The 18362-nt window shown below is 48.5% G+C and overlaps 8 protein-coding genes across 8 annotated transcripts; 4 read left to right on the plus strand and 4 right to left on the minus strand.

Moving 5' to 3' along the window:
• Positions 1 to 2458: 2458 nt before the first annotated feature.
• M430DRAFT_99425 (hypothetical protein) lies at positions 2459 to 4246 on the minus strand (the record flags this gene model as incomplete). Its single annotated transcript, XM_024870183.1, has 3 exons — positions 2459 to 2896; positions 3017 to 3547; positions 3755 to 4246. 3 exons carry the CDS (start codon positions 4244 to 4246, stop codon positions 2459 to 2461), a joined length of 1461 nt encoding a protein of 486 aa, XP_024722076.1.
• Positions 4247 to 4375: 129 nt separating this feature from the next.
• On the plus strand, positions 4376 to 5574 carry M430DRAFT_218780 (hypothetical protein). The gene is made up of 3 exons (XM_024864586.1): positions 4376 to 4573; positions 4699 to 4842; positions 4929 to 5574. Exons 1-3 carry the CDS (start codon positions 4523 to 4525, stop codon positions 5214 to 5216), a joined length of 483 nt encoding a protein of 160 aa, XP_024722077.1. The 5' UTR covers positions 4376 to 4522; the 3' UTR covers positions 5217 to 5574.
• A 386-nt stretch (positions 5575 to 5960) lies between these two features.
• On the minus strand, positions 5961 to 6875 carry M430DRAFT_99591 (hypothetical protein; the record flags this gene model as incomplete). Its single annotated transcript, XM_024870198.1, has 4 exons — positions 5961 to 6057; positions 6127 to 6509; positions 6590 to 6625; positions 6684 to 6875. The coding sequence occupies 4 exons, from the start codon at positions 6873 to 6875 to the stop codon at positions 5961 to 5963; spliced, it is 708 nt and encodes a 235-aa protein (XP_024722078.1).
• Positions 6876 to 7142: 267 nt separating this feature from the next.
• On the plus strand, positions 7143 to 8901 carry M430DRAFT_218878 (hypothetical protein). Its single transcript, XM_024864588.1, has one exon. The coding sequence runs from the start codon at positions 7331 to 7333 to the stop codon at positions 8741 to 8743; it is 1413 nt and encodes a 470-aa protein (XP_024722079.1). The 5' UTR covers positions 7143 to 7330; the 3' UTR covers positions 8744 to 8901.
• A 141-nt stretch (positions 8902 to 9042) lies between these two features.
• Positions 9043 to 10373, minus strand: M430DRAFT_17495 (hypothetical protein; the record flags this gene model as incomplete). Its single annotated transcript, XM_024863683.1, has 2 exons — positions 9043 to 10225; positions 10282 to 10373. 2 exons carry the CDS (start codon positions 10371 to 10373, stop codon positions 9043 to 9045), a joined length of 1275 nt encoding a protein of 424 aa, XP_024722080.1.
• Positions 10374 to 10620: 247 nt separating this feature from the next.
• On the plus strand, positions 10621 to 11554 carry M430DRAFT_136655 (hypothetical protein). Its single transcript, XM_024862471.1, has 4 exons — positions 10621 to 10693; positions 10773 to 11099; positions 11165 to 11303; positions 11396 to 11554. Exons 1-3 carry the CDS (start codon positions 10682 to 10684, stop codon positions 11246 to 11248), a joined length of 423 nt encoding a protein of 140 aa, XP_024722081.1. The 5' UTR covers positions 10621 to 10681; the 3' UTR covers positions 11249 to 11303; positions 11396 to 11554.
• A 683-nt stretch (positions 11555 to 12237) lies between these two features.
• On the plus strand, positions 12238 to 15953 carry M430DRAFT_274191 (hypothetical protein; the record flags this gene model as incomplete). Its single annotated transcript, XM_024865606.1, has 5 exons — positions 12238 to 13069; positions 13120 to 13903; positions 14066 to 14707; positions 14751 to 15836; positions 15896 to 15953. 5 exons carry the CDS (start codon positions 12238 to 12240, stop codon positions 15951 to 15953), a joined length of 3402 nt encoding a protein of 1133 aa, XP_024722082.1.
• A 1504-nt stretch (positions 15954 to 17457) lies between these two features.
• On the minus strand, positions 17458 to 18269 carry M430DRAFT_136657 (hypothetical protein; the record flags this gene model as incomplete). The annotated part of the gene is made up of 2 exons (XM_024862472.1): positions 17458 to 17794; positions 17929 to 18269. 2 exons carry the CDS (start codon positions 18267 to 18269, stop codon positions 17458 to 17460), a joined length of 678 nt encoding a protein of 225 aa, XP_024722083.1.
• Positions 18270 to 18362: the final 93 nt, after the last annotated feature.

Consider the following 18362-nt stretch of genomic DNA (forward strand, 5'->3'; position numbering starts at 1 on the left):
GGCCAAGCCGTACCTTGTGCCTTGCTATGTGGAGAACTGATGTGTGGAGTAAAGCGCTGTGGAGAGGCTACAAAACGGTGAGGTAGACACCTGGTGAGGTATCCCAAAAGTCTCTCTTGATCCAAATTGGTAATAGCGCCCGCATAGAACCAGAAATTCTGTAAGGTAAGAATTCGTTTTTCAGGTGTTCATTGGCAGAAATCTTGATTGAAAAGAGGGAATCAAAATTCCGATGGCGATTTTTTTGGTCAATAATTGTACCGTCGACTGGAGGAAAGGATGGACTACAACCTCCCTCCAACCAGCGCACTCGCGCACTCCCTAAGAATGCCTACTTTGCAGAACTTGGCTAAGTATTTCAAGGCTTTGCTGCGGCGATTTCAACAATTGCAGGAAAACAGTTTTGACCGAGAGACTGTGTACTACGAGGAGCGACGGGTTGAAATGAAATTTGGAGTTCTAGGTTGGGGATACAAGATTTGGAAGTCAAGGAAATTTCGTAGATTAAATAATACGACAGTACATGAGGTTGATAGCGATACTTGCAAACGGAATACTGTAGGGTTGGGATTATCCATCGGCGGTTCTTGTGGCTTCTGGTGTAGAATGTGAGTTTGGCCAACTGGAAGGAATTTCAACTTGTATTAGGCTTCCAATAGCAAGACAATATGAAAAAAAGGGGATGCAGACATTTCGAAGTCGGATCAATAAATACCAATGATTCAAGATACGTTCAGTGATACGTAGCTGCTGATTTTGAGATGCGGAATGTCATGATATGTGAATTGTGGGAGATGCAAGCAATCTTTGCGAAGGCGTTAAATTCGTGTTGAGTAAAGTTTCGGTTTCGATGCTTACTTGAGCTCAGACTTTCCTCTGTCTCTAATCATCTTCGGCTGTGTTTGGAACTGCGTCGTGGAGGTCCTTAAGCTTTTGAGAGCACGTATGGGTGGGTCAAACCCCACAAAGCACTGGGTCGACCCGAGCCGGAGTAGCGGGATTCTAAAATTGGTAAAGGTGCTTGGGATTTCGACTGAGGATGAATAACGTTTGGGATTTTGACTGCATAGCGTGAGTTGTGATCCGAACTGATGGCTGTTAATAAATGAAGAGGCGGGCATTTACATTTCTCCCTTTTTCTATTTCTCTTCACCCGCGATCAATATCAGAATCTCGAAGGAATTATCCAAAAAGTATCCCTTCGAACTCCATCATTCGTCACAGCATCCTCCAAACCCCACACACATCAATCGACTACTTGATAGTACCCATTTGGTCCTTTGAATCGCATGATAATACCGATTCTAGCCTAGTTACTTATATGGTTATCATCAGGCAGTATCTTGAAAGTATTATCACTTACGATACTATCCCATCACGCCTTTTTTATAACGGTTGCCCGATTCCCACTCAGGCAACCTCTTGAAATCAACGCAATCAGCTCGGACGTTGGTGGCGAAAGAACTCAATCACAGTTCGACCACTTATTAGGGCCTCACAATGACGTCCTCCAAGTCGTCCCTCAAATTGACGGCCCCCAATAAGGAACCTCGAAAGGGCGATGACCTCAAAAGTGCAAATCTGCGGATTAGAGAATTAACATCGGAAAACCAAAGACTGAAGGACAAGGAGAGAGACTACGAGAACAGAATTGAAGATTTGCAAAACGGAGGGCCCACCTGCATCACGCAACTGCGTGTGATAGAAGAACTCTTAAAGGACAACGAAAAATTGCAAACCAGAATCGACAGTTTCATTCGGATATCCGAACAGCTTCGAGAAGAGCGAACGAGGGCTTGGGAAGAGAGGAATACACACGCAACCAACCTCCAGGCCGCCAATAACAATATCATCAAGCTTCATAATGAGATGGCGGTAATGGGGGATCTGTTCAGCCAGGTAGTAGCTGCAAGTACGAGCGCACAGCGCACCATGAACGAACAGGAGACTCTGATCAACAGACAGATTTTGGCACTGAATACCCAGAACTTGAGGCTCCAGAGATCTCAGCGAGAGCTGACTTGGGAGCGCGAATGCAGACTTACTTATGAACCCATCATTCTCCAAAATATGGAAATTATCGAGGCTTATACAGCTCGGAATCACGCAAATGACATGACTCTTCGGGCACGAAAATGGAAGATCGGGGATCAGGAACGAACGATCCGCAGACTTGAGCGAGAGCTAGACCAGGAAATGACAGCAAGGTGTGCTTTGGATAATTTTGTAAGCTTCCAGCATAGAATTATCGGAGAATTTGTGGCTCGTACTCAACGGCGGGGAGTGACACAGGAGGGGAGAACCTTTGATAGGACGCCACCCCTGAGAGGGAATGCCGCCTCTAGATGTTCCAGATCAGTTACCGCCACCGACGACAACATCCAGTGACCTTTCTACCTTGGAGCCACTTCGTCGACAATCTGAACAACCAGTCTGCCAAATCACCGAGAGTTCTTCCTCAATGGCCGCGAGTAGCGCCTTTAACCAACTTCATTGCATTATCTCTCCAGCCATCCGCACCACCATTCGCCCCCACCAACTCCTTGACATCAAGCTCTTCAAACCCTATCGCGCGACGTCTTCCGATAAGCGCCGTGTTCCTCGTACTCGGAATCCTCAACATCTCCTTCTCGACCACCCATCCACACTCCCTAGCGATTTTAGACACCCAACTCACAAGCGACGCGTATGCAGAGCTGGACGCATTAAGGCCTTTAGAAGGAGGTGCTCGAAACTTAGCTCCACTGAGGGCATGGCTGCAACAGGGGATCATCATGAAAGGTGATTTCGAAAGGTTAGCAAGGATGGGCGTCCAAGGTGTCAGCTCGTCGGCATGGTTGGATATTATGAATGTTCCTTCGGGGAATAATCCATTATGTGTTCCTGGTAACACATTCTGTTGGGTTATTTCATTGCCCGTTTCAGTACTGTTGGAGGTATTTTCATTATTTGGCCATTTTTCTGTTGCTTGCTGAGTGGGCTCAGTCAAATTGGGTGATGTATTGGCATGGCACACGGGCGGATTAGGAGTTGGGGTTTCTGCAGCGGTCGTCTGTAATATAGACGGAATCAAAACAAGTTCTTTCAGACTTTCTTGTGTCTTCGAACTGTATGTGGCCCATGACTTGCGTCTTCGTGCATCGAAACCCCAGCCACTGTAACCTTCTTCAAGGAGAATATGAACAAGTAACCCATTACCACATCCAATATCAACAAATCCGGGAAAGTAAGTTTCCTTGTACATCTCAGCCCATAGCTCAATCAGGAACGCAGCAATTCCAAGGTCTTCAAAAACGTGTTTGGTCGGGTCTGTGCTCTCAACCCAACGGCTGATGAGGATCTTCGCATATTTGGCCTTAAGTCTTGCGTACGTATTCTGAAGAACAGCCTGAGGGATAATAACGTCATGGTTCACTCTCTTAACGTATCCAGCAGCAGTTCCCTGGCCGTGCTTGTGCAGAACAGTCAGTAAATGCTGAGCGGTTCTTTCCAATTTGGCTGATCGAGGCTCGGAATCGAAGAATGAGTAATGTATTGAAACACTCCCCTCTTTTAATAGAGGATTGAATGTATGCAGGAATCCTATGCCACGCACGGCAGGGTGATAGAAAGGCGACTCGGCCGCTGAAGATATGTGGGGGAGGTATGTGACTAGTGATCTGATTTCTCCCGAATCTGTAGTCTTCTCGTGAAAGAGACATGTTTGATCCAAAGGCTTGTCCACAACAATATTTCTTGGAATCATAGTTCGTACAATGACGGTTTTGATGTCGTATCCTTTGACGTGGGTGATCCTTGGGGGTATCTCAGAATCCGTCAGGGAATCATCAGCGAATGGACTTTCCAATGAGATATCAGCGCGAAAAAGGTGGTTTGAATTAATATTTGGGTTCCGTATCAGATTCAGCATTACTTGTCTGAATATTTCGGGAGGGAATGAACATTGTTTCTGGAACAGAGGCGTCCAAGAAGCCCCTGAGTCCTCCTCAAAGCTCATAGGAGATCCGGGAGGGTAGGGCTCGAGGCTAGAAAGCATTTTGACGTATTGACTCGACGGTCCAGTGTTTATAAACCGGATCTGGGCCGTGGAGAGATGCAACCGATTTTGAACAGCGAAGACGATAGGGGAATGTCGTCTATTTGGACACGTCACGTGATAATAGCGGAAAGAGCTAAACCATGCTTCTGCAGCGTCTCCACGATAGTGACAAGTAAGCCCTATGTTCTTTGCTATTCTGCGATACATAGTCTGGCGACTAATATATATTCAACTCCATTTGAATTGAACGTCCTCCTAGGCCGGTGTTGAGGTGGTGAGGCTGACATTGGAAGTCATCGACATTTCGCTTTAGGGCACGCGCTATTTCCATAAGCGACGCTAGCTCCTCCCACATCAGAATTTCGCGACTCTTGTTTGAGAACGACGAGAATCAATCGACAATCAACTTCTACCCACCGACGACCCGGGTAGCTCGAATCGACAACTAACACAGTCGGCGGATATCTACGCAAAACAGTCAACATGCGTACCTACGACGACACCTTCTCCGGCGAGAAGATCTACCCTGGAAAGGTACGAGTTCCGATTCCGTGATGTCGAGGTGGCGGGACGCAATGAAAGGAGCATTGAAAGGATGGGGACATCGAGTCTCGAGAGCGTAGTACTAGGGAATGGGATGCTGACGGTCTGGATTACAGGGCAAGCTCTACGTCCGTGGTGACAGCAAGATCTTCCGATTCCAAAATGGCAAGACCGAATCTCTCTTCCTCCAGCGCAAGAACCCCCGTCGCATTGCCTGGACTGTTCTTTTCCGAAGACAACACAAGAAGGGTATCTCTGAGGTACGATCATATCCCCTTTCCTAGAGCCCAAGATTGGATGTACGCCTACGAGGAAGAGGCAGGGCTGACATGTCTCTCACCAACAGGAAGTTGCCAAGAAGCGATCCCGCCGCACAATCAAGTCCCAACGTGCCATTGTTGGTGCTTCCCTCGATGTGATCAAGGAGCGACGAAGCATGCGACCCGAGGCCCGATCTGCCGCCCGCGCGGCCGCTATCAAGGACGCCAAGGAGAAGCGCGCTGCGGCCCAGAGTGCGAAGAAGCTTGAGAAGGCGAAGAGTGCTGCTACTGCGGCGAAGGGACAGACCGCAAGAGTGACCAGCAAGCAGGGAGCGAAGGGTGCGGCAAGAAAGGTCCAGGCTACGAGTCGTTAAGAATTGGTAATAAAGCCATTGTTTCTTGTGATTTGGGTCATTCATGGATGAGCATATGGGATTTGCGGTTCTGCAATGATAGCTGAGAAATGCAAAGACAGGTGCAAATCTGATGATCTATAAGTGCTGTGTATCACTCGGGTTTGAGTGGGTTCGTGTGTCTGCTTGCTTTGCTTGCAGAGATATTTTACTGGTCCCAGAACCAAGGCACAATGCAAGGGGTATACTCATCCACCTCTTCTCAGAATCGAATTTTTGATAAAAGGCCTTTCCGTTTTATTAGCCACATTAATTGGCTCTATGTGCCAGTTGCTGCAAAGAGTTCGGGAAGCCATTCCCACTTGCCCCTTAGCTTTGACATCGCCACGTATGCTCAAATATCAGCCATTGATATTTGATCTCAATTTCCAACTATCCTTATGCAAGGCCTACAGAAATGAGGGAATGCTGTAGCAGGGGAAAATCCATGAATGGCAGAACGAGGCCATTTGATAAGTGTTAGCTGAAAAGCACTGCAATGAGCTTTGATAAATGTGTGGCTCCCATATCCTTTTACTGAGCTCAAATTTTGGCACATCGCTCTCTATTTGCACATCATGTGGTCTTCTGCTTCTCCCCTGATTTCTCCTGCGCTCCTCTCTTGAAAGCCCACCATACCCCCACAATAAGTATGAAAAAGGACAACAAGAGAAGCGGGGTCGTAAAATTACCCGCCCAATTCACGGGCTTCGCGCTATCATGTAGTCACAGGGGCGACTTGTCTCCCAGTGGTGGTATCCTCGCGTTCAAATACTTCTCCAGATCATCGATCTCCTGCGGATCTGCCGAATGTTGCAGTCCCCTGCGCCTAACGTCAGTTGCTGATCCCGCTAATGACAAAACAAGGACCGAAGATGTTGGTGATACTTACGGATACATCTTCAACTCGACGTTGTAGCCTTTCTTCTTCAACTCCTCCGCGGTCCGTATCCCCCAATCCGGTTTAACCATCGGATCGCGATCCCCATGCGCCAAAAATATGGGCGTCTGCTTGTTGGCCCCATTCTTTGCGAACTCGTCGAGTTTTGAATGCAACAGCAAGTAGCAGCTCAATCCAAAAATCCCGCCAAGTTTCTTCTCCGATGTGACGCCCGAGAAAATGGACATAGCTCCACCCTGCGAGAAACCGCCAAGGACAATACGCTCGGAGGGGATACCGGACTCAACTTCTGAGGCGATGAGGCTGTGGAAATAACGTTGCGATCTGAGGATTCCGGTCTCGTCCTGGCCTGCTTGGGCATCGTCGAATGTAATCTGTCCCAAGCTACATCAGCACCCCGCTTTCCAGGGATCCATTTAAATGAGTGCAAACGAACGGCTTCTCGAGTTCTTACAATGTCGTACCAACCGGGCATGGTCATACCCATGTTCTATCTCCTATCAGTATCTCTTTTTGTTATAGGCCGGGCAGAGAGGGGCAGGGCGTACAATGGAAATTGGAATAGACGGAGCATTGGGGAAGATGAATTTCACTTCGTCGAACTTTTGGCGGCGCCGCCAGTTCTCTGCAAGAGAGGCCCAACCTGCCCCGCTGTCACCAAGGCCATGGGACATGATGACGGTTGCGGTGTGCTTCTTGACAGCGGGGATTATGAGGGCGGTAGGCGCGGATGGAGGCATTTTGAGGTTGGTCGTGTGGTGAGACGAGATCGTCGGTTTGACGGTTTCGAGGGAATCGAATAGAATATATTAGGTAGAAATATGATAATAGATGTCCCTTGGAGAAGAGAAAAAAGAAATTCTTCAAGTGAAATGTTTACTTTCTCGACGTCGGGTACCTCGTCGGATAGGTCCCTTGGAAAGCTCGGTTGTGCATCCCTATCTTAGCTTCGCTCCTTATCGTGGCGGCTGACGAACAGGGGTCGAACCACTTCTTCTCATGATCAACAACAAGATCAAGAGACCACGGGTCATCTCCACCAGCATCTCTCGTGTCAAATGGTCTCCATTATCCTTGTCGGATAGATCCTTGAATATATCCATTCGATAGAAGTTCTCCCCCATTGCTGACGGGACCTCGCCTCCCATTCCGTCACTCTCGATACGACTAAACAGATACCACCATACCTCGCAATATGCCATCTTCTTCCACAGCGCGCTCGCGGTCGCCCTCACCGTCGCCCTCGAAACTCCCGCCAATTCCCGGCTCCCCAACTTACTCTTATGCCTCGACATCTCTCCCTGTACCCAGCGCCTTCAACCTGCCCCTACCTCCCAAACCGCACCCGCCGCACGCCGTGCTTACAAAATCCGACCTCGAGCTCTCACAGTCCGCATATACAGACCTAGTATCCTCCGCCAAAGCATACCGCCTGGCCTTATCTGCGCTCTCTGTCTCTGCGTCCAATTTTGGAAGTTCTTTAGAAGCATGTGCGCGCTTAAAAGAAGCGCGATCCGACGCAATAAGCCCGGGGAATGGGATGGGAAGCATGACTAATAGCTGGATTGCACAGGGAAACTGTACGGCGGACAGTTTGTTGGCAGCCAGCGGGGTGCATCAGTTGATTGCGAATCATCAGCAGATTCTATCGGAAATGGTATATCGCTCTTTCGAAGTGCCCTTGTTGCACGAATTGGATTCCTGGACCCGGAAAATCGAGGAAGAGGAAGTTACGTATCAAAATTCCGCGAAGGCTCTGAGTAAGGAAATAAGAAAGATGGAGAAGGATGGTATGAAGGTATACAAGTCTAGGAAGAGGGATGTAAAGCGTTTCAGAGAGCATTTGGTGCAGTTGACGGAGAAACTGGATGGGCTTACAAGCCTGCATGGTGGGCATGCGAGAGGCTTATTGAGGGATTGTCAGGAGACGAGCGGTCGGATCGTGGAGTGCAGTGCGGGACTTGTGAGAGCGGAAATGGACATTTTCGAAGCGCTGGCCAGGAAAGGTTGGAATGGGGGTGGGCTAGATGAGCTATTGGAGAAAGGGAAGGATCTTTTCGCAAATGATGACCCGCCGAGTTCACATACCACTAATAACCAAATATTCTCGATTCTCCCGCAGAAAAGTATCCTAGCCGACACAGCAAGTTCACAGGAGGGGCCAGCGGAAGCACAGGGAGCGGCGGACTCACCGGTGGGACATAAGAGGAGCGATAGCCTTCTCGTCGACGGGCTCCACTATCAGAGCCTTGCTGGTGCAGTCTCCGGCACAGGCGCTGATGTCGACGTAGCATCCATTTTCTCTGAACGAGACACAGGTTCATCGGCCGGTATCCTGAATCGAAGTCGCGGCATCAGGCCATTTAGTCCTCCGCCGGCAGACAGGGTTCCAGATCCGGGGCCGCTAGATGTGGATACGGATGAGAGTCAGAGTACAAGAACGATTGTGAATACTTCCAACACGGAGACTGAACAAGGGGAGGACGCCGCGGCTTGGGGGAAGGGCAAGGAGGTTGGCGATGAGAATAGAGATGAGAGGAATCGCGATCCTCCCCGGGATAGGGAGGGAGACCGGAGTGTTACTGATGATGAGACGGGGTCCGATTAATGTATATATGTGTGCGTGCTTGCTTGTAAATATTTAACCTTGAGCGTGACTCGGGTCTGGGATTTATACATGGGGTTATTGGGTCTAGATTATGTTTCGAACAGTAGAACTCATGTTCAATGAGCTATCATTCAATGAAAGGGCAGTTGCGACTTTTACATTCGAATCAAGTTCATCTCGTGTAAATTCATTATGTCTCTCAAATCATCCAGCCATGACAATACACTTTCCATAACGCCGCGCTCCAACTCCATCCCATAAATACCTATTCCGTCTCCCCATATCACACATATATCCTATCACTCCTCCTTCTCTCCGCCCACAATATCAAACCAACCAGTAATGCCATCCAGCCACCAAACGAACCTCCAATACAGACTCGCCCTGTCCCAATCAAACTCGCCATTCTCCGTCTTCGGTACCTGGCTCCCAATGATATCGCTCGAGAACCAATTCAACAGGGGGATCTTGCTCAGTATCCGCTGCGAATAGCTCTGCTGTGGGAGCAAGGCCTGTTCGGCTGGCAGCAGCTGGATGCGCTTGGCGGTCGGAATTCGGTGACAGAATGCGGACTCGGACTCGCTGAGTTGGCTTGCGGAGAGAGATGACGGGGCCTGTCCAATTACAGTTCCAGAAGTAGCGGTGCTGGTCGATAGCGTGGCGGTGTCGAGCGTGCGAGATGAGGTGTTGGAACCTTCAGGGCTGAAAGAGGGCGCGCCCCGGCCGATTTCTGTCATGGATGGACTGGCGAACGATCTTGGTAAGGTGCCTGACTGTTTCCTTCTTGGTGTTCGTTGCTCGCCATTCAGAATTCCGTTTGCAGGAATCTCCTCATCGCTGGTTGGGGGGACACCCCTATACAATTCCGCGTATACAAGGTGGCCCAGAATGACCTGGGGGCTCGATTCCACCGCCCGTTCTGCAGCCTCTGCACTCTCAAACGTGATTTTGATCCAATTCTCCCCGCCTGCAAATTTCAGCGCTTTGGCTTTTTCTTCGGGAGTCATGGTTTGCGGGCGCAATACGGTAGGGTCCCGACCCAGTGAGGATTTGTACTTCAGTTGCGAGGCCGGCGGGTCCCGTGGATAGTCCTCACAGATTCTGCCGGCGATGCGCTCGTAATCTCTGATTGCTGCGTACTGCTGTGTGGATTTGAACCCCCTCAGGATGACTTCCGTAGGCTCTTTATGGACGTGACGCTGTGAAGGGGCGGCGTTGCCATCGCTGGTTCCTATGGCTTGGTTGGGCTGGAAGACGGAAGTATGGCTAGCAGAAGATTTGCGCTGGCTCTCAGAGGAAGGAGTAGAGGCTTGCTTGGCTAAGAATTCGGAGAAGATCTTGTCTGCGGCTGCCAGTGTTGGGTCTTCGCGCTTTGCCGCAGGGGTGCCAGTTCGCGATCTTGAGCGTCGTGTTGATTTTCCAAAAGAACCGGTTTCTGGAATGGCGCGCCGCGCTCGCATTGCGCCAGGGTTGCCATCCGCACTGCTAAAGGCGTCAGAAGATATATAGGGCATTCTGAGGCTGGTTAGAAGACATACCCTGGGAAGAGCATGGCGTAAGGTCTTTGTATGCCATCTTCGCCGACGTACAGTTCCTCGTCTGGAACATTGTGCAAAATTAAGGGAGGCATCGCGATGGTTCGAGAGGATGCGCAGGAATAAAGAAGTGGAGTGATGGCAGAAATCTCGATGGAGTTGCGGTTTGAGATCTACGCGATTATTGCTCCGGTCAAATGTCAATGTTTAACTCGAATATTTTCTCGCCCAGCAACCAGGCGCAGGCAGGGGTTCACCACTAAACGACAAGGGGTATGGAGCAAAGGAGTGTACATAGTAACGTCATACGGGACTGATAGAGCCAAGCTCCTCAGATCCAACGTCTCCTTCATCTTGAGCTCATAATCAACATCGATCGGAGCTTCACCATAACTCAGGCAATATGTTCCGCTTCGTAAGCTTAACTATTTCCAGCTCTATCCTCGCGTTCTATTTTGCTATGATAGGAAATACTGACAATAGCTTCAACGCAGCACAAAACACTCGATGTGATCACCCTATTCCACAAAGCCAGCTCTCCAGCTTCTCTGCGGGTCCACGCTCTTCTTAAGCAAGCATCTGCCAATGCTACCGAGTATGCTACACAAGACCAGGCCAGTGACCATTCTGCCCAAACCTCGCCCAAGCGACAGGAATTCGAGCTCGATGTGACGGAGGAGCTTCCAACTCCAGATCAGCTCAATAGTATTCTTGACTATGTGGGAGCGCAGAAAGCTGGAACGGTCGTTGCGGGTGCGAAGGACAAGGAAGACGCCATCAAGAAGATGAGAATAAACAAGGACAGCTTCCAGAGGCCTCTGGTATGTTCCCTTCCCCCTTCTTCCTGGGCCCCGGCCACTGTGATCAACGGCTGACTTTGAAACAGACGGTTGATTGGAACAACGGACGAGCAGTGGCGGGGGATAATGAATCGGAGATTTTGAAGATGATCAACTCCCTTCCTAAGTAAATACCAACCTGTATCTGTATATTAAAGCATACAAAGAGTCTTCCGCTTTGGTCTTGTGAGCCCCCTTGTGCCCTTCCTTTGTCCTCTATCCCATTTCCTTACCATTTAGGTTAAAGCTTTGAATCATTCTGAATCTCATCTTACTAGAATGGGCCAGCTACTTCACCCCAAGGTTTAGGGAGGTAGTCGTGATAAGATTGCCATGCTCAAAAGCAATCACACGATATGGCTTATAATTACATCTTCACATTGTAACCTATTTCATACTCATAAGGGTGGATTATGTCAAGAGTTCTTATCTATGGGTTACTGCTGTCACAGACAGCACGGCTATTGCCTGTTCTAAAGCATCCAACTATAGGATGGGAGGGGCTCTACAATTCAATTTGATTTTCAATGATTAGATGATTGCAATTGCAAGAGGACTCTACATAGTGGAATTGGTCTTCTCATGAATGCCCAATGGGGCCGTCCAGATCATTGAAGACAATAGTAGTTTACTCCACTGTTTCAAAGACCTTCTATTGTGGAAGGTATGAGAAGGGGCTTTACGGCTGTTTGGCATCAGTGAATGAATTCGGTTATTGAGAACCCATTGTTGGTTCTCTTTTTCCTATTGTCCCTTGAAACACGTGTTGGAAGGTGCTTTGCCATGAATTGGAAGCAGTGAATTGGGCGCGTCTCCTCAAAGTAAGGACACTCCTCCTTCCCGTCCAACCTTCCTGCCACTTCCTCCACAACACACAACACTCAACACACAACACACAACCATCTGAACTCAAAACACCACACCTTACCACCTTCTACCACTGTCTTTACTCACTCCTCTCTTTCTTCTTTCCCTTCCCTCTATCTCACGATTTCATGATAAGTAGTCCTGTTCTGCTTTCCAGCTGCTTCACTTCTGAATACCCTTGACGCGCTTGTCCCTGCGCATTTTCTCTTGAACAAAAACCGCGTCGCTGAACTACCTTCTCTCTTCAGGCACAATGGCGAACATTGGTCCTCTTGCTGCCCATGCAGCCGCATACCTCGAGGTCATCCTACCTCAGAAGTTCTACAACAGTATCCCACAGGATGCTCCCGCTCTGTTTTCAACAAATAACGGAGCCAGAGCAAAGCGTCAGCTTGACAGCCCTCCTCCAGCTCCCATGGTCCGCTCTGACTTTGATGGTGAGGTCCAGCGAATGGCTGCGCTTCTACGAGACCGCTTGCCCCATATCACTGGTCAGATCACAAATCCTACATCATGGGTTGATCTCTACTATTTCTTTGATGCAGTCGATCTCTGGGTTGAGGGTGCCTCATTTCTCTACTACGTGCTCAGTCACATCAGCAGGGACAACCAAATTGCACTTCAGACTGCCATTAACAGAGAGAAAGAGGCTATCATCTTCCAGTATGCCGGCGAATGGGTCGCAAACAATGTTGATCGCATTGCTCATTTGCCAAACCAAATCGACTTTGTCGATCTCTTCAGCCAAGCAAACAAGGACGACATATTCGGTTTCAGAGTTGATGAATTAGTGATGATGAAGGAAGCTCTACGTTTCCATCATGCCCAATTGGGAGGAAAGCAGGACAAAGCTGCTGCTGCTGATCTTCAACATCTCAGCCCTCCGCAAAATCCAATTCATGATCAATCTCAGCAGGTCCAGCAAGGGCTTGCTCCAGTTATGCAACATGGTCAGCCAGTGGCCACTCAACCTCAGCAGGTCCAGCAAGGACTTACTCCACTTATGCAACATGGTCAACCAGTGATCACTCAACCTTTCTCCGGCATTGACCGTGGAGACCAAAATCATCCCAAGATTATGCGGGGTAAGTCCCACAAAGAAACCTCATTTCAATCTTCTGACTCGTTGGCCTAGTTCACCCCGTTCATCCACAACTCCAGACATACTCTCATTTCATGGAAAGCCAGCGAATGATATCTGCTGCTATCCCAAACCCTCCTACTGGGCCCAGCCATTTCCCCAGAGAGCACAACAACCAGCAGCGGGAGCCAGGATATCGAGGATACTCACCGAACGACACAGGTCGCAGTGTCCGTGCCCAGCCAAAGGGAAATTTTCCTTACGGCCCCCCTAATCGATCGAATCCCAATGATCGACGATTCGTTCCTAGCCCTCCTCGTGGCAGCCCACCAGGTCTAGGTTCTCAAGCAAACCAACCCATCTACGTGCATAACTCTCAGTGTTTGACGCCTCCGCACCAAGCAGATGCGCCAAATCCGGCACACGTGTTGTCAGACCCACTTCCTGCTCGCAAGGGGTTCTCTAATGATGCCAGAGTCTGGAATAATTCATATCAGAAATCAGCTTTTGATCAGCAATCTCAGTATTTCGGCAAATCATTTGAGAAGTCAGCTCCTGCTCCACAACCCCAGGTCTACAATTATCACTCTCATTCTGTACCTTTCCAAGGTCATCCTGATGCAAAAGTCACCGATAAATCATCTACCTTCTACTATATGAAGGGGCTTAGGAACCAGCGACCAGATTTCTATAGCAACCGTTCACTGTATGTCAATGGGGCTGATGTCGATACCTTCACCTCGCATGCCCTGAAGAATATGATGTCAGAGGTTGGTGAAGTCGAGTACATCAGTTATTTGTACGCTACTTCTATGGGTACTGGACCAGCATTCGTCAGGTAAGTAACTCTCCAATGACTTTGAAGCAAGTAAATCAAGATTCCTGAGAATCAACATCACTATCTACAACCCCACTCCATTTCCATCGCGCACATCCAAAAACATAAGACTTATAATGTTTTATAAAGTTTATAAGACATTTAAACTAATTTTGATTTTAGTTTTAAGGAAGAGCATTCTTTGCAGGCTGCAATCAAACGTTTTGATGGTATCATCCTTCCGTCCGGGCGTAGATTGGATGTGCAATTCCCTGCGAGATACCAGCCCTCCAGAGACAGATCTGGGAGTCAATCGAGCCAGCCTTATTACTCCAACCAATACCACCAGTCTTCAGGCCGTTTCAATAATAATCGAGCCTTCCGAAAGAATTCGGCCCCTCAGCGTCAATATACCCGCTCCGATCAAGCCGGCGGTTCTGCTAAGTCTCATGTTAATTCTCCAGAGACTCATGGAAATCAAAATGCACCCCGTAGCCCGCTCACATATAGTTTCCAGGCTCAACTTATGGCGCTCCCTACATTCAAAATGCCGCTTCCCGCTGAGCCGCTACGTTCCAGCATCTCGGAAGTCATACAGCATCAATCTGCCATCAATCGTCTCGGTCAGATGCCGTTGGGCCCTATTGACGGGTACCCAAATTTTAAGAAATTCAATGAGCCTCATTCTGAAAAGTCACAATGGAATAAGGAGAACTCACCTGTAAAGAAGACATCAACAACTCCAAAGAAGGGGCATTTCAATGCTCATTCGGCTGAGAATAACCAAAAGGGAAATCGAAAGAAGAAAGGCCCAAAGCAGAATGCGTGAGTAAATAACTTCTTTGATCAGTTTCTATCTTTCTAATAGTCATTTCAGTTCAACCCGCCCGACTCCGGCAACAACGCCGGTCAAAACACCTTTCCAAGTGAACTTGACCGAAACAGTAACGGTGGATATTCACCAAGAACGAGTTCCATCCCCTCCAGCAGATTTGGTGGCAAAATTGAGCGACACGTTGAAAGCCGCCAAAGAAGTCTCAGTGGTCGATTCAAAGCCGCAGGCTCAAAGCCATGGAACCAGCACTGACGAGTCGAAGCCCCAACTCGAACAAGCATCTGATCCTCCCAAATCTGAGACAGTTAATCAAGCTGATATCTCAACTTTGGCCATTGAAAGTCGCGAGGTGAGCCCTGGATTTGAGAGGTCCAAGTCTCGGAAGCTGAAGAAGAATCAAAAAAAGAGCATTCCCAAACTCGACACCACCGACAGTGGTATGAACGCCGCTGGATCAGCTGCTGGCGCTATTACACCCACCTCAACAGATACAAGTGACTACAAGAGCGCCAATACATCATTCAGCCATCAGTCCAGTCGCAATACCAGTTTCACCTCTACGAAGTCGGATAATAGCTTGTCCGCCATGGATAAACTCATACAAGAAAAGGATGACACAAGCACAAGCCTCTTCAAGCAAAATCGTGTTGTCACACCGACTGATACCGCAAGACACTCGAAATCTTGTAGCAGCAGTAGCTCTTCTAGCATTGAGACCCCAAAGCCACGCAAATCTCAGAAGCAGCGTCGATTGAGCTATTCCAAGGATCAGAGCTTGACTCTTGAGCTTATCAACAATTCTCATACCAAGACCAAATTGAAGTCTACAAAGCTGGACGGCGAGAAATTGGGTGCTGGAAACCTAAAATCCGGCACTGACACGATAGATTCCGAGACTCATAAGAAGGTTGAGGCACTGATGTCTTCCCTCGAAGACCCCGAGCAATGGCCAGCTCTCGGATCTGCCAAGGCATCTTTGTCGAATATTGCTGATGGCAAACCACCTGCTATCCCCACCCTTCAACCTATGAACGAACGCATTGCTGCAGTGGTTCAGAAGAATTCGAATGTCATTATTCCGGCTGTACCTCTCAACATGATTCCGCGCCGTCGCAACTCGTAAGTCGTAAGATTCTCCAACCAGCTATGCCTAGATATCAGTAGCTGATATCGCCTAGGACTATTGAACCTGACTCCGAGGCTTGGCCCCGAGTGAGAAAATGCATTGGAAAATAGTCATTATTGAGACATTCTGCGGCATCTTTTCGGCGTTCTTTCTTTTACTTTGATACCCGGCTGGCCTGGGCCTCTTTTACTACGATGCAGGAGAGGGATTTGTTGGTTGAAAAGCCAACTTTGTATTATAACGCTAAATGTCTTGTGTTCAATAAAATATCTGATCTCTTTTAAGACCCAATAACGGTTTTCCTTGTGAATACGCATCCAGATGAATTGAACCATAGTGCTTCTGTATGAGACAAAAGCAGACAAACCGCAAGGGAGGCTCATTGAGATATTGCCTGGCCTGTTCCGCTATCTCCAAGTTGTTGGATGAAAGACACTAAGGTCCCTGTAATTTTCACACTCCTCAAATACTGACATCTAGAAATCCCAACCGCGTATATTAGCCTATTACCAGTCATTCCATCAGCCATTCTGTAATACAATTCCAAGTCATCTTGAGAGAGAGCGGGTATGTTGATTACGATACCCTAATCAACACCTCTTTGTCACGGCGCGTACTTGTTTACGTTACTAACCAAGATCTCTCCCCACAGTGTAGATGCAGATCTAAAGCACAAGGAAAGGAAGAGAGGTTGATGACATGATTTTCATTCATTGTTATTCTGTAGCAACACAACTTGGGGGTATTACACAAACATTAGCTAGCTAACTTAGGCAAGCGAATTTATTTCATCTTGCTTTTCCATGTAGTGTGATTGATCGTGATCGTGACGTGACGTGACGCGTTTCCTCCTCGACAATGTAAAGAGACAATACAAAAGAGAAAAGTGCAGAGAATTAGGTGTGTGTAGAGAGAAAGATCGGTTCCTTCTTTGCTCGGGTGTAGGGTTGCGGGTAGGCTTGTCTCCCATGGTTGAGCGCGATCGTGTTCCCTTCACAACAATGTAACGAGAGAAGACAAAAGAGAAAACAAAAGAGAAAAAGAAAGTGACAAGGAAAGAGAAAGGAAAAGAAAAAGAGCCGACAAAAGCGACTGTATGTGAGTAAAAGGCCCATTCCTTCTTTCTTTGACGTGTATTAGACAAGTAGTCATGATTGGGCGTGATCTTCTTCCACAATAACAAACAAAAGAACAGAAGAAAGTTGCGAATCAACTGTGTCTGAAAAGTCATATCTCCCGTCCTTAAATCCTAGGGTGCGCGAGAGGTGGTTGCTGGTTGTGTACCATTCAGAGCACAGTTAATCCATAGGAGTATCTTCATCAAGCTGGTAAGGAGCTGGGGCCGGAGCCGGATCTTGGGCCGGAGCTGGATCTGGAGCCGGAGCCGGAGCAGGAGCCAGAGCAGGAGCAGGAGCCGGAGCAGCACGAATAATAATTCCAGGAGGAAGGTCGCGGAAATCTCCATAAGATCGGACTCCGACAGGTGGAACGAGTGGAGGAGGGTTGGCTTCAGCGAATGGACCAGGGTCGACAGGACTGTGGGTTACCCAGTTGAATCTAGTTCGGCATTGGGCTAAGCACACGTTAGCCAGCGTCTAGTCAGAGGAATAGAAGCTACTTACTGCACCTCATGTGCTGACATCCACCATCCCTTTGGATGGGTACCTTGCATTTAGGACAAGTATTAGTAAGTCTCGCGATAGCGGCTGCCGAGAGTTCCTCCTCTGTCTTGTAACGGCCTTGGTAATATTCAGCTATGGCGGCCTTGCAAGTCTGACCATCGTGCCATGGGATCTTGCATTTGTAACAAGTGACATTGCCACATTTGTAGCAGACCATCTGACGGCTCTTGATATTGTTGTGTACCTGGCCGCAGCGGCAGCTGGAATGAGCGCACCAGCAAAAGTTCTTAAGGTCTTTAATCTGGTGAGCAGTCATGTAGTCTCGATACCTATATAAAGTCAGTCAGCTTCTAACTATCGCATAAACTCTGACTTGAACTATCAAGTACTAATACCGCGTTGAAGCAGTGATCTAGAAGCCGGGCGATAGTGTGCTACTGTGTCAGGAAACTGGGGAACATACTTTTCAAACTGATCGGGTTGGATGTATTGTTGCACAAGATCAGTTGGCATAGTGGATCTGCAGAAAGCACAGCTGAGTGTGTGCCAAACCTTGGTCGCTAACTGAACATCGATGTCCCTACCGAGACAGTCCTTGCAGATATCCGAGTAGTGTTTGCATCGTGGAGTGATCTTTCCTTGATGAAATTCTGACACTGGCTTGACTTCAGCGCAGATGTCGCACTCTTTCTCTAGCTCGTCCTGCTGGCCTGTGCGTACCGGGCCATCTTCAATTGCCTGGCGGGAGATAGCTGTACCAGATTTTAGAAGGTCTTCTAGGATCTGACGATCACTAAAATCCATTATGGCTTCAAGTTCACGAAGTTTGCCCTGCATGGTAGCGCGGCTGTCCCGCGTCTTCCATGGTCGTTCAAAGGTGGTTAAGATCTCCCGGGA

This window comes from Amorphotheca resinae, assembly GCF_003019875.1.
Source record: "Amorphotheca resinae ATCC 22711 unplaced genomic scaffold M430scaffold_4, whole genome shotgun sequence".
Taxonomy (NCBI): Eukaryota; Fungi; Ascomycota; class Leotiomycetes; order Helotiales; family Amorphothecaceae; genus Amorphotheca; species Amorphotheca resinae.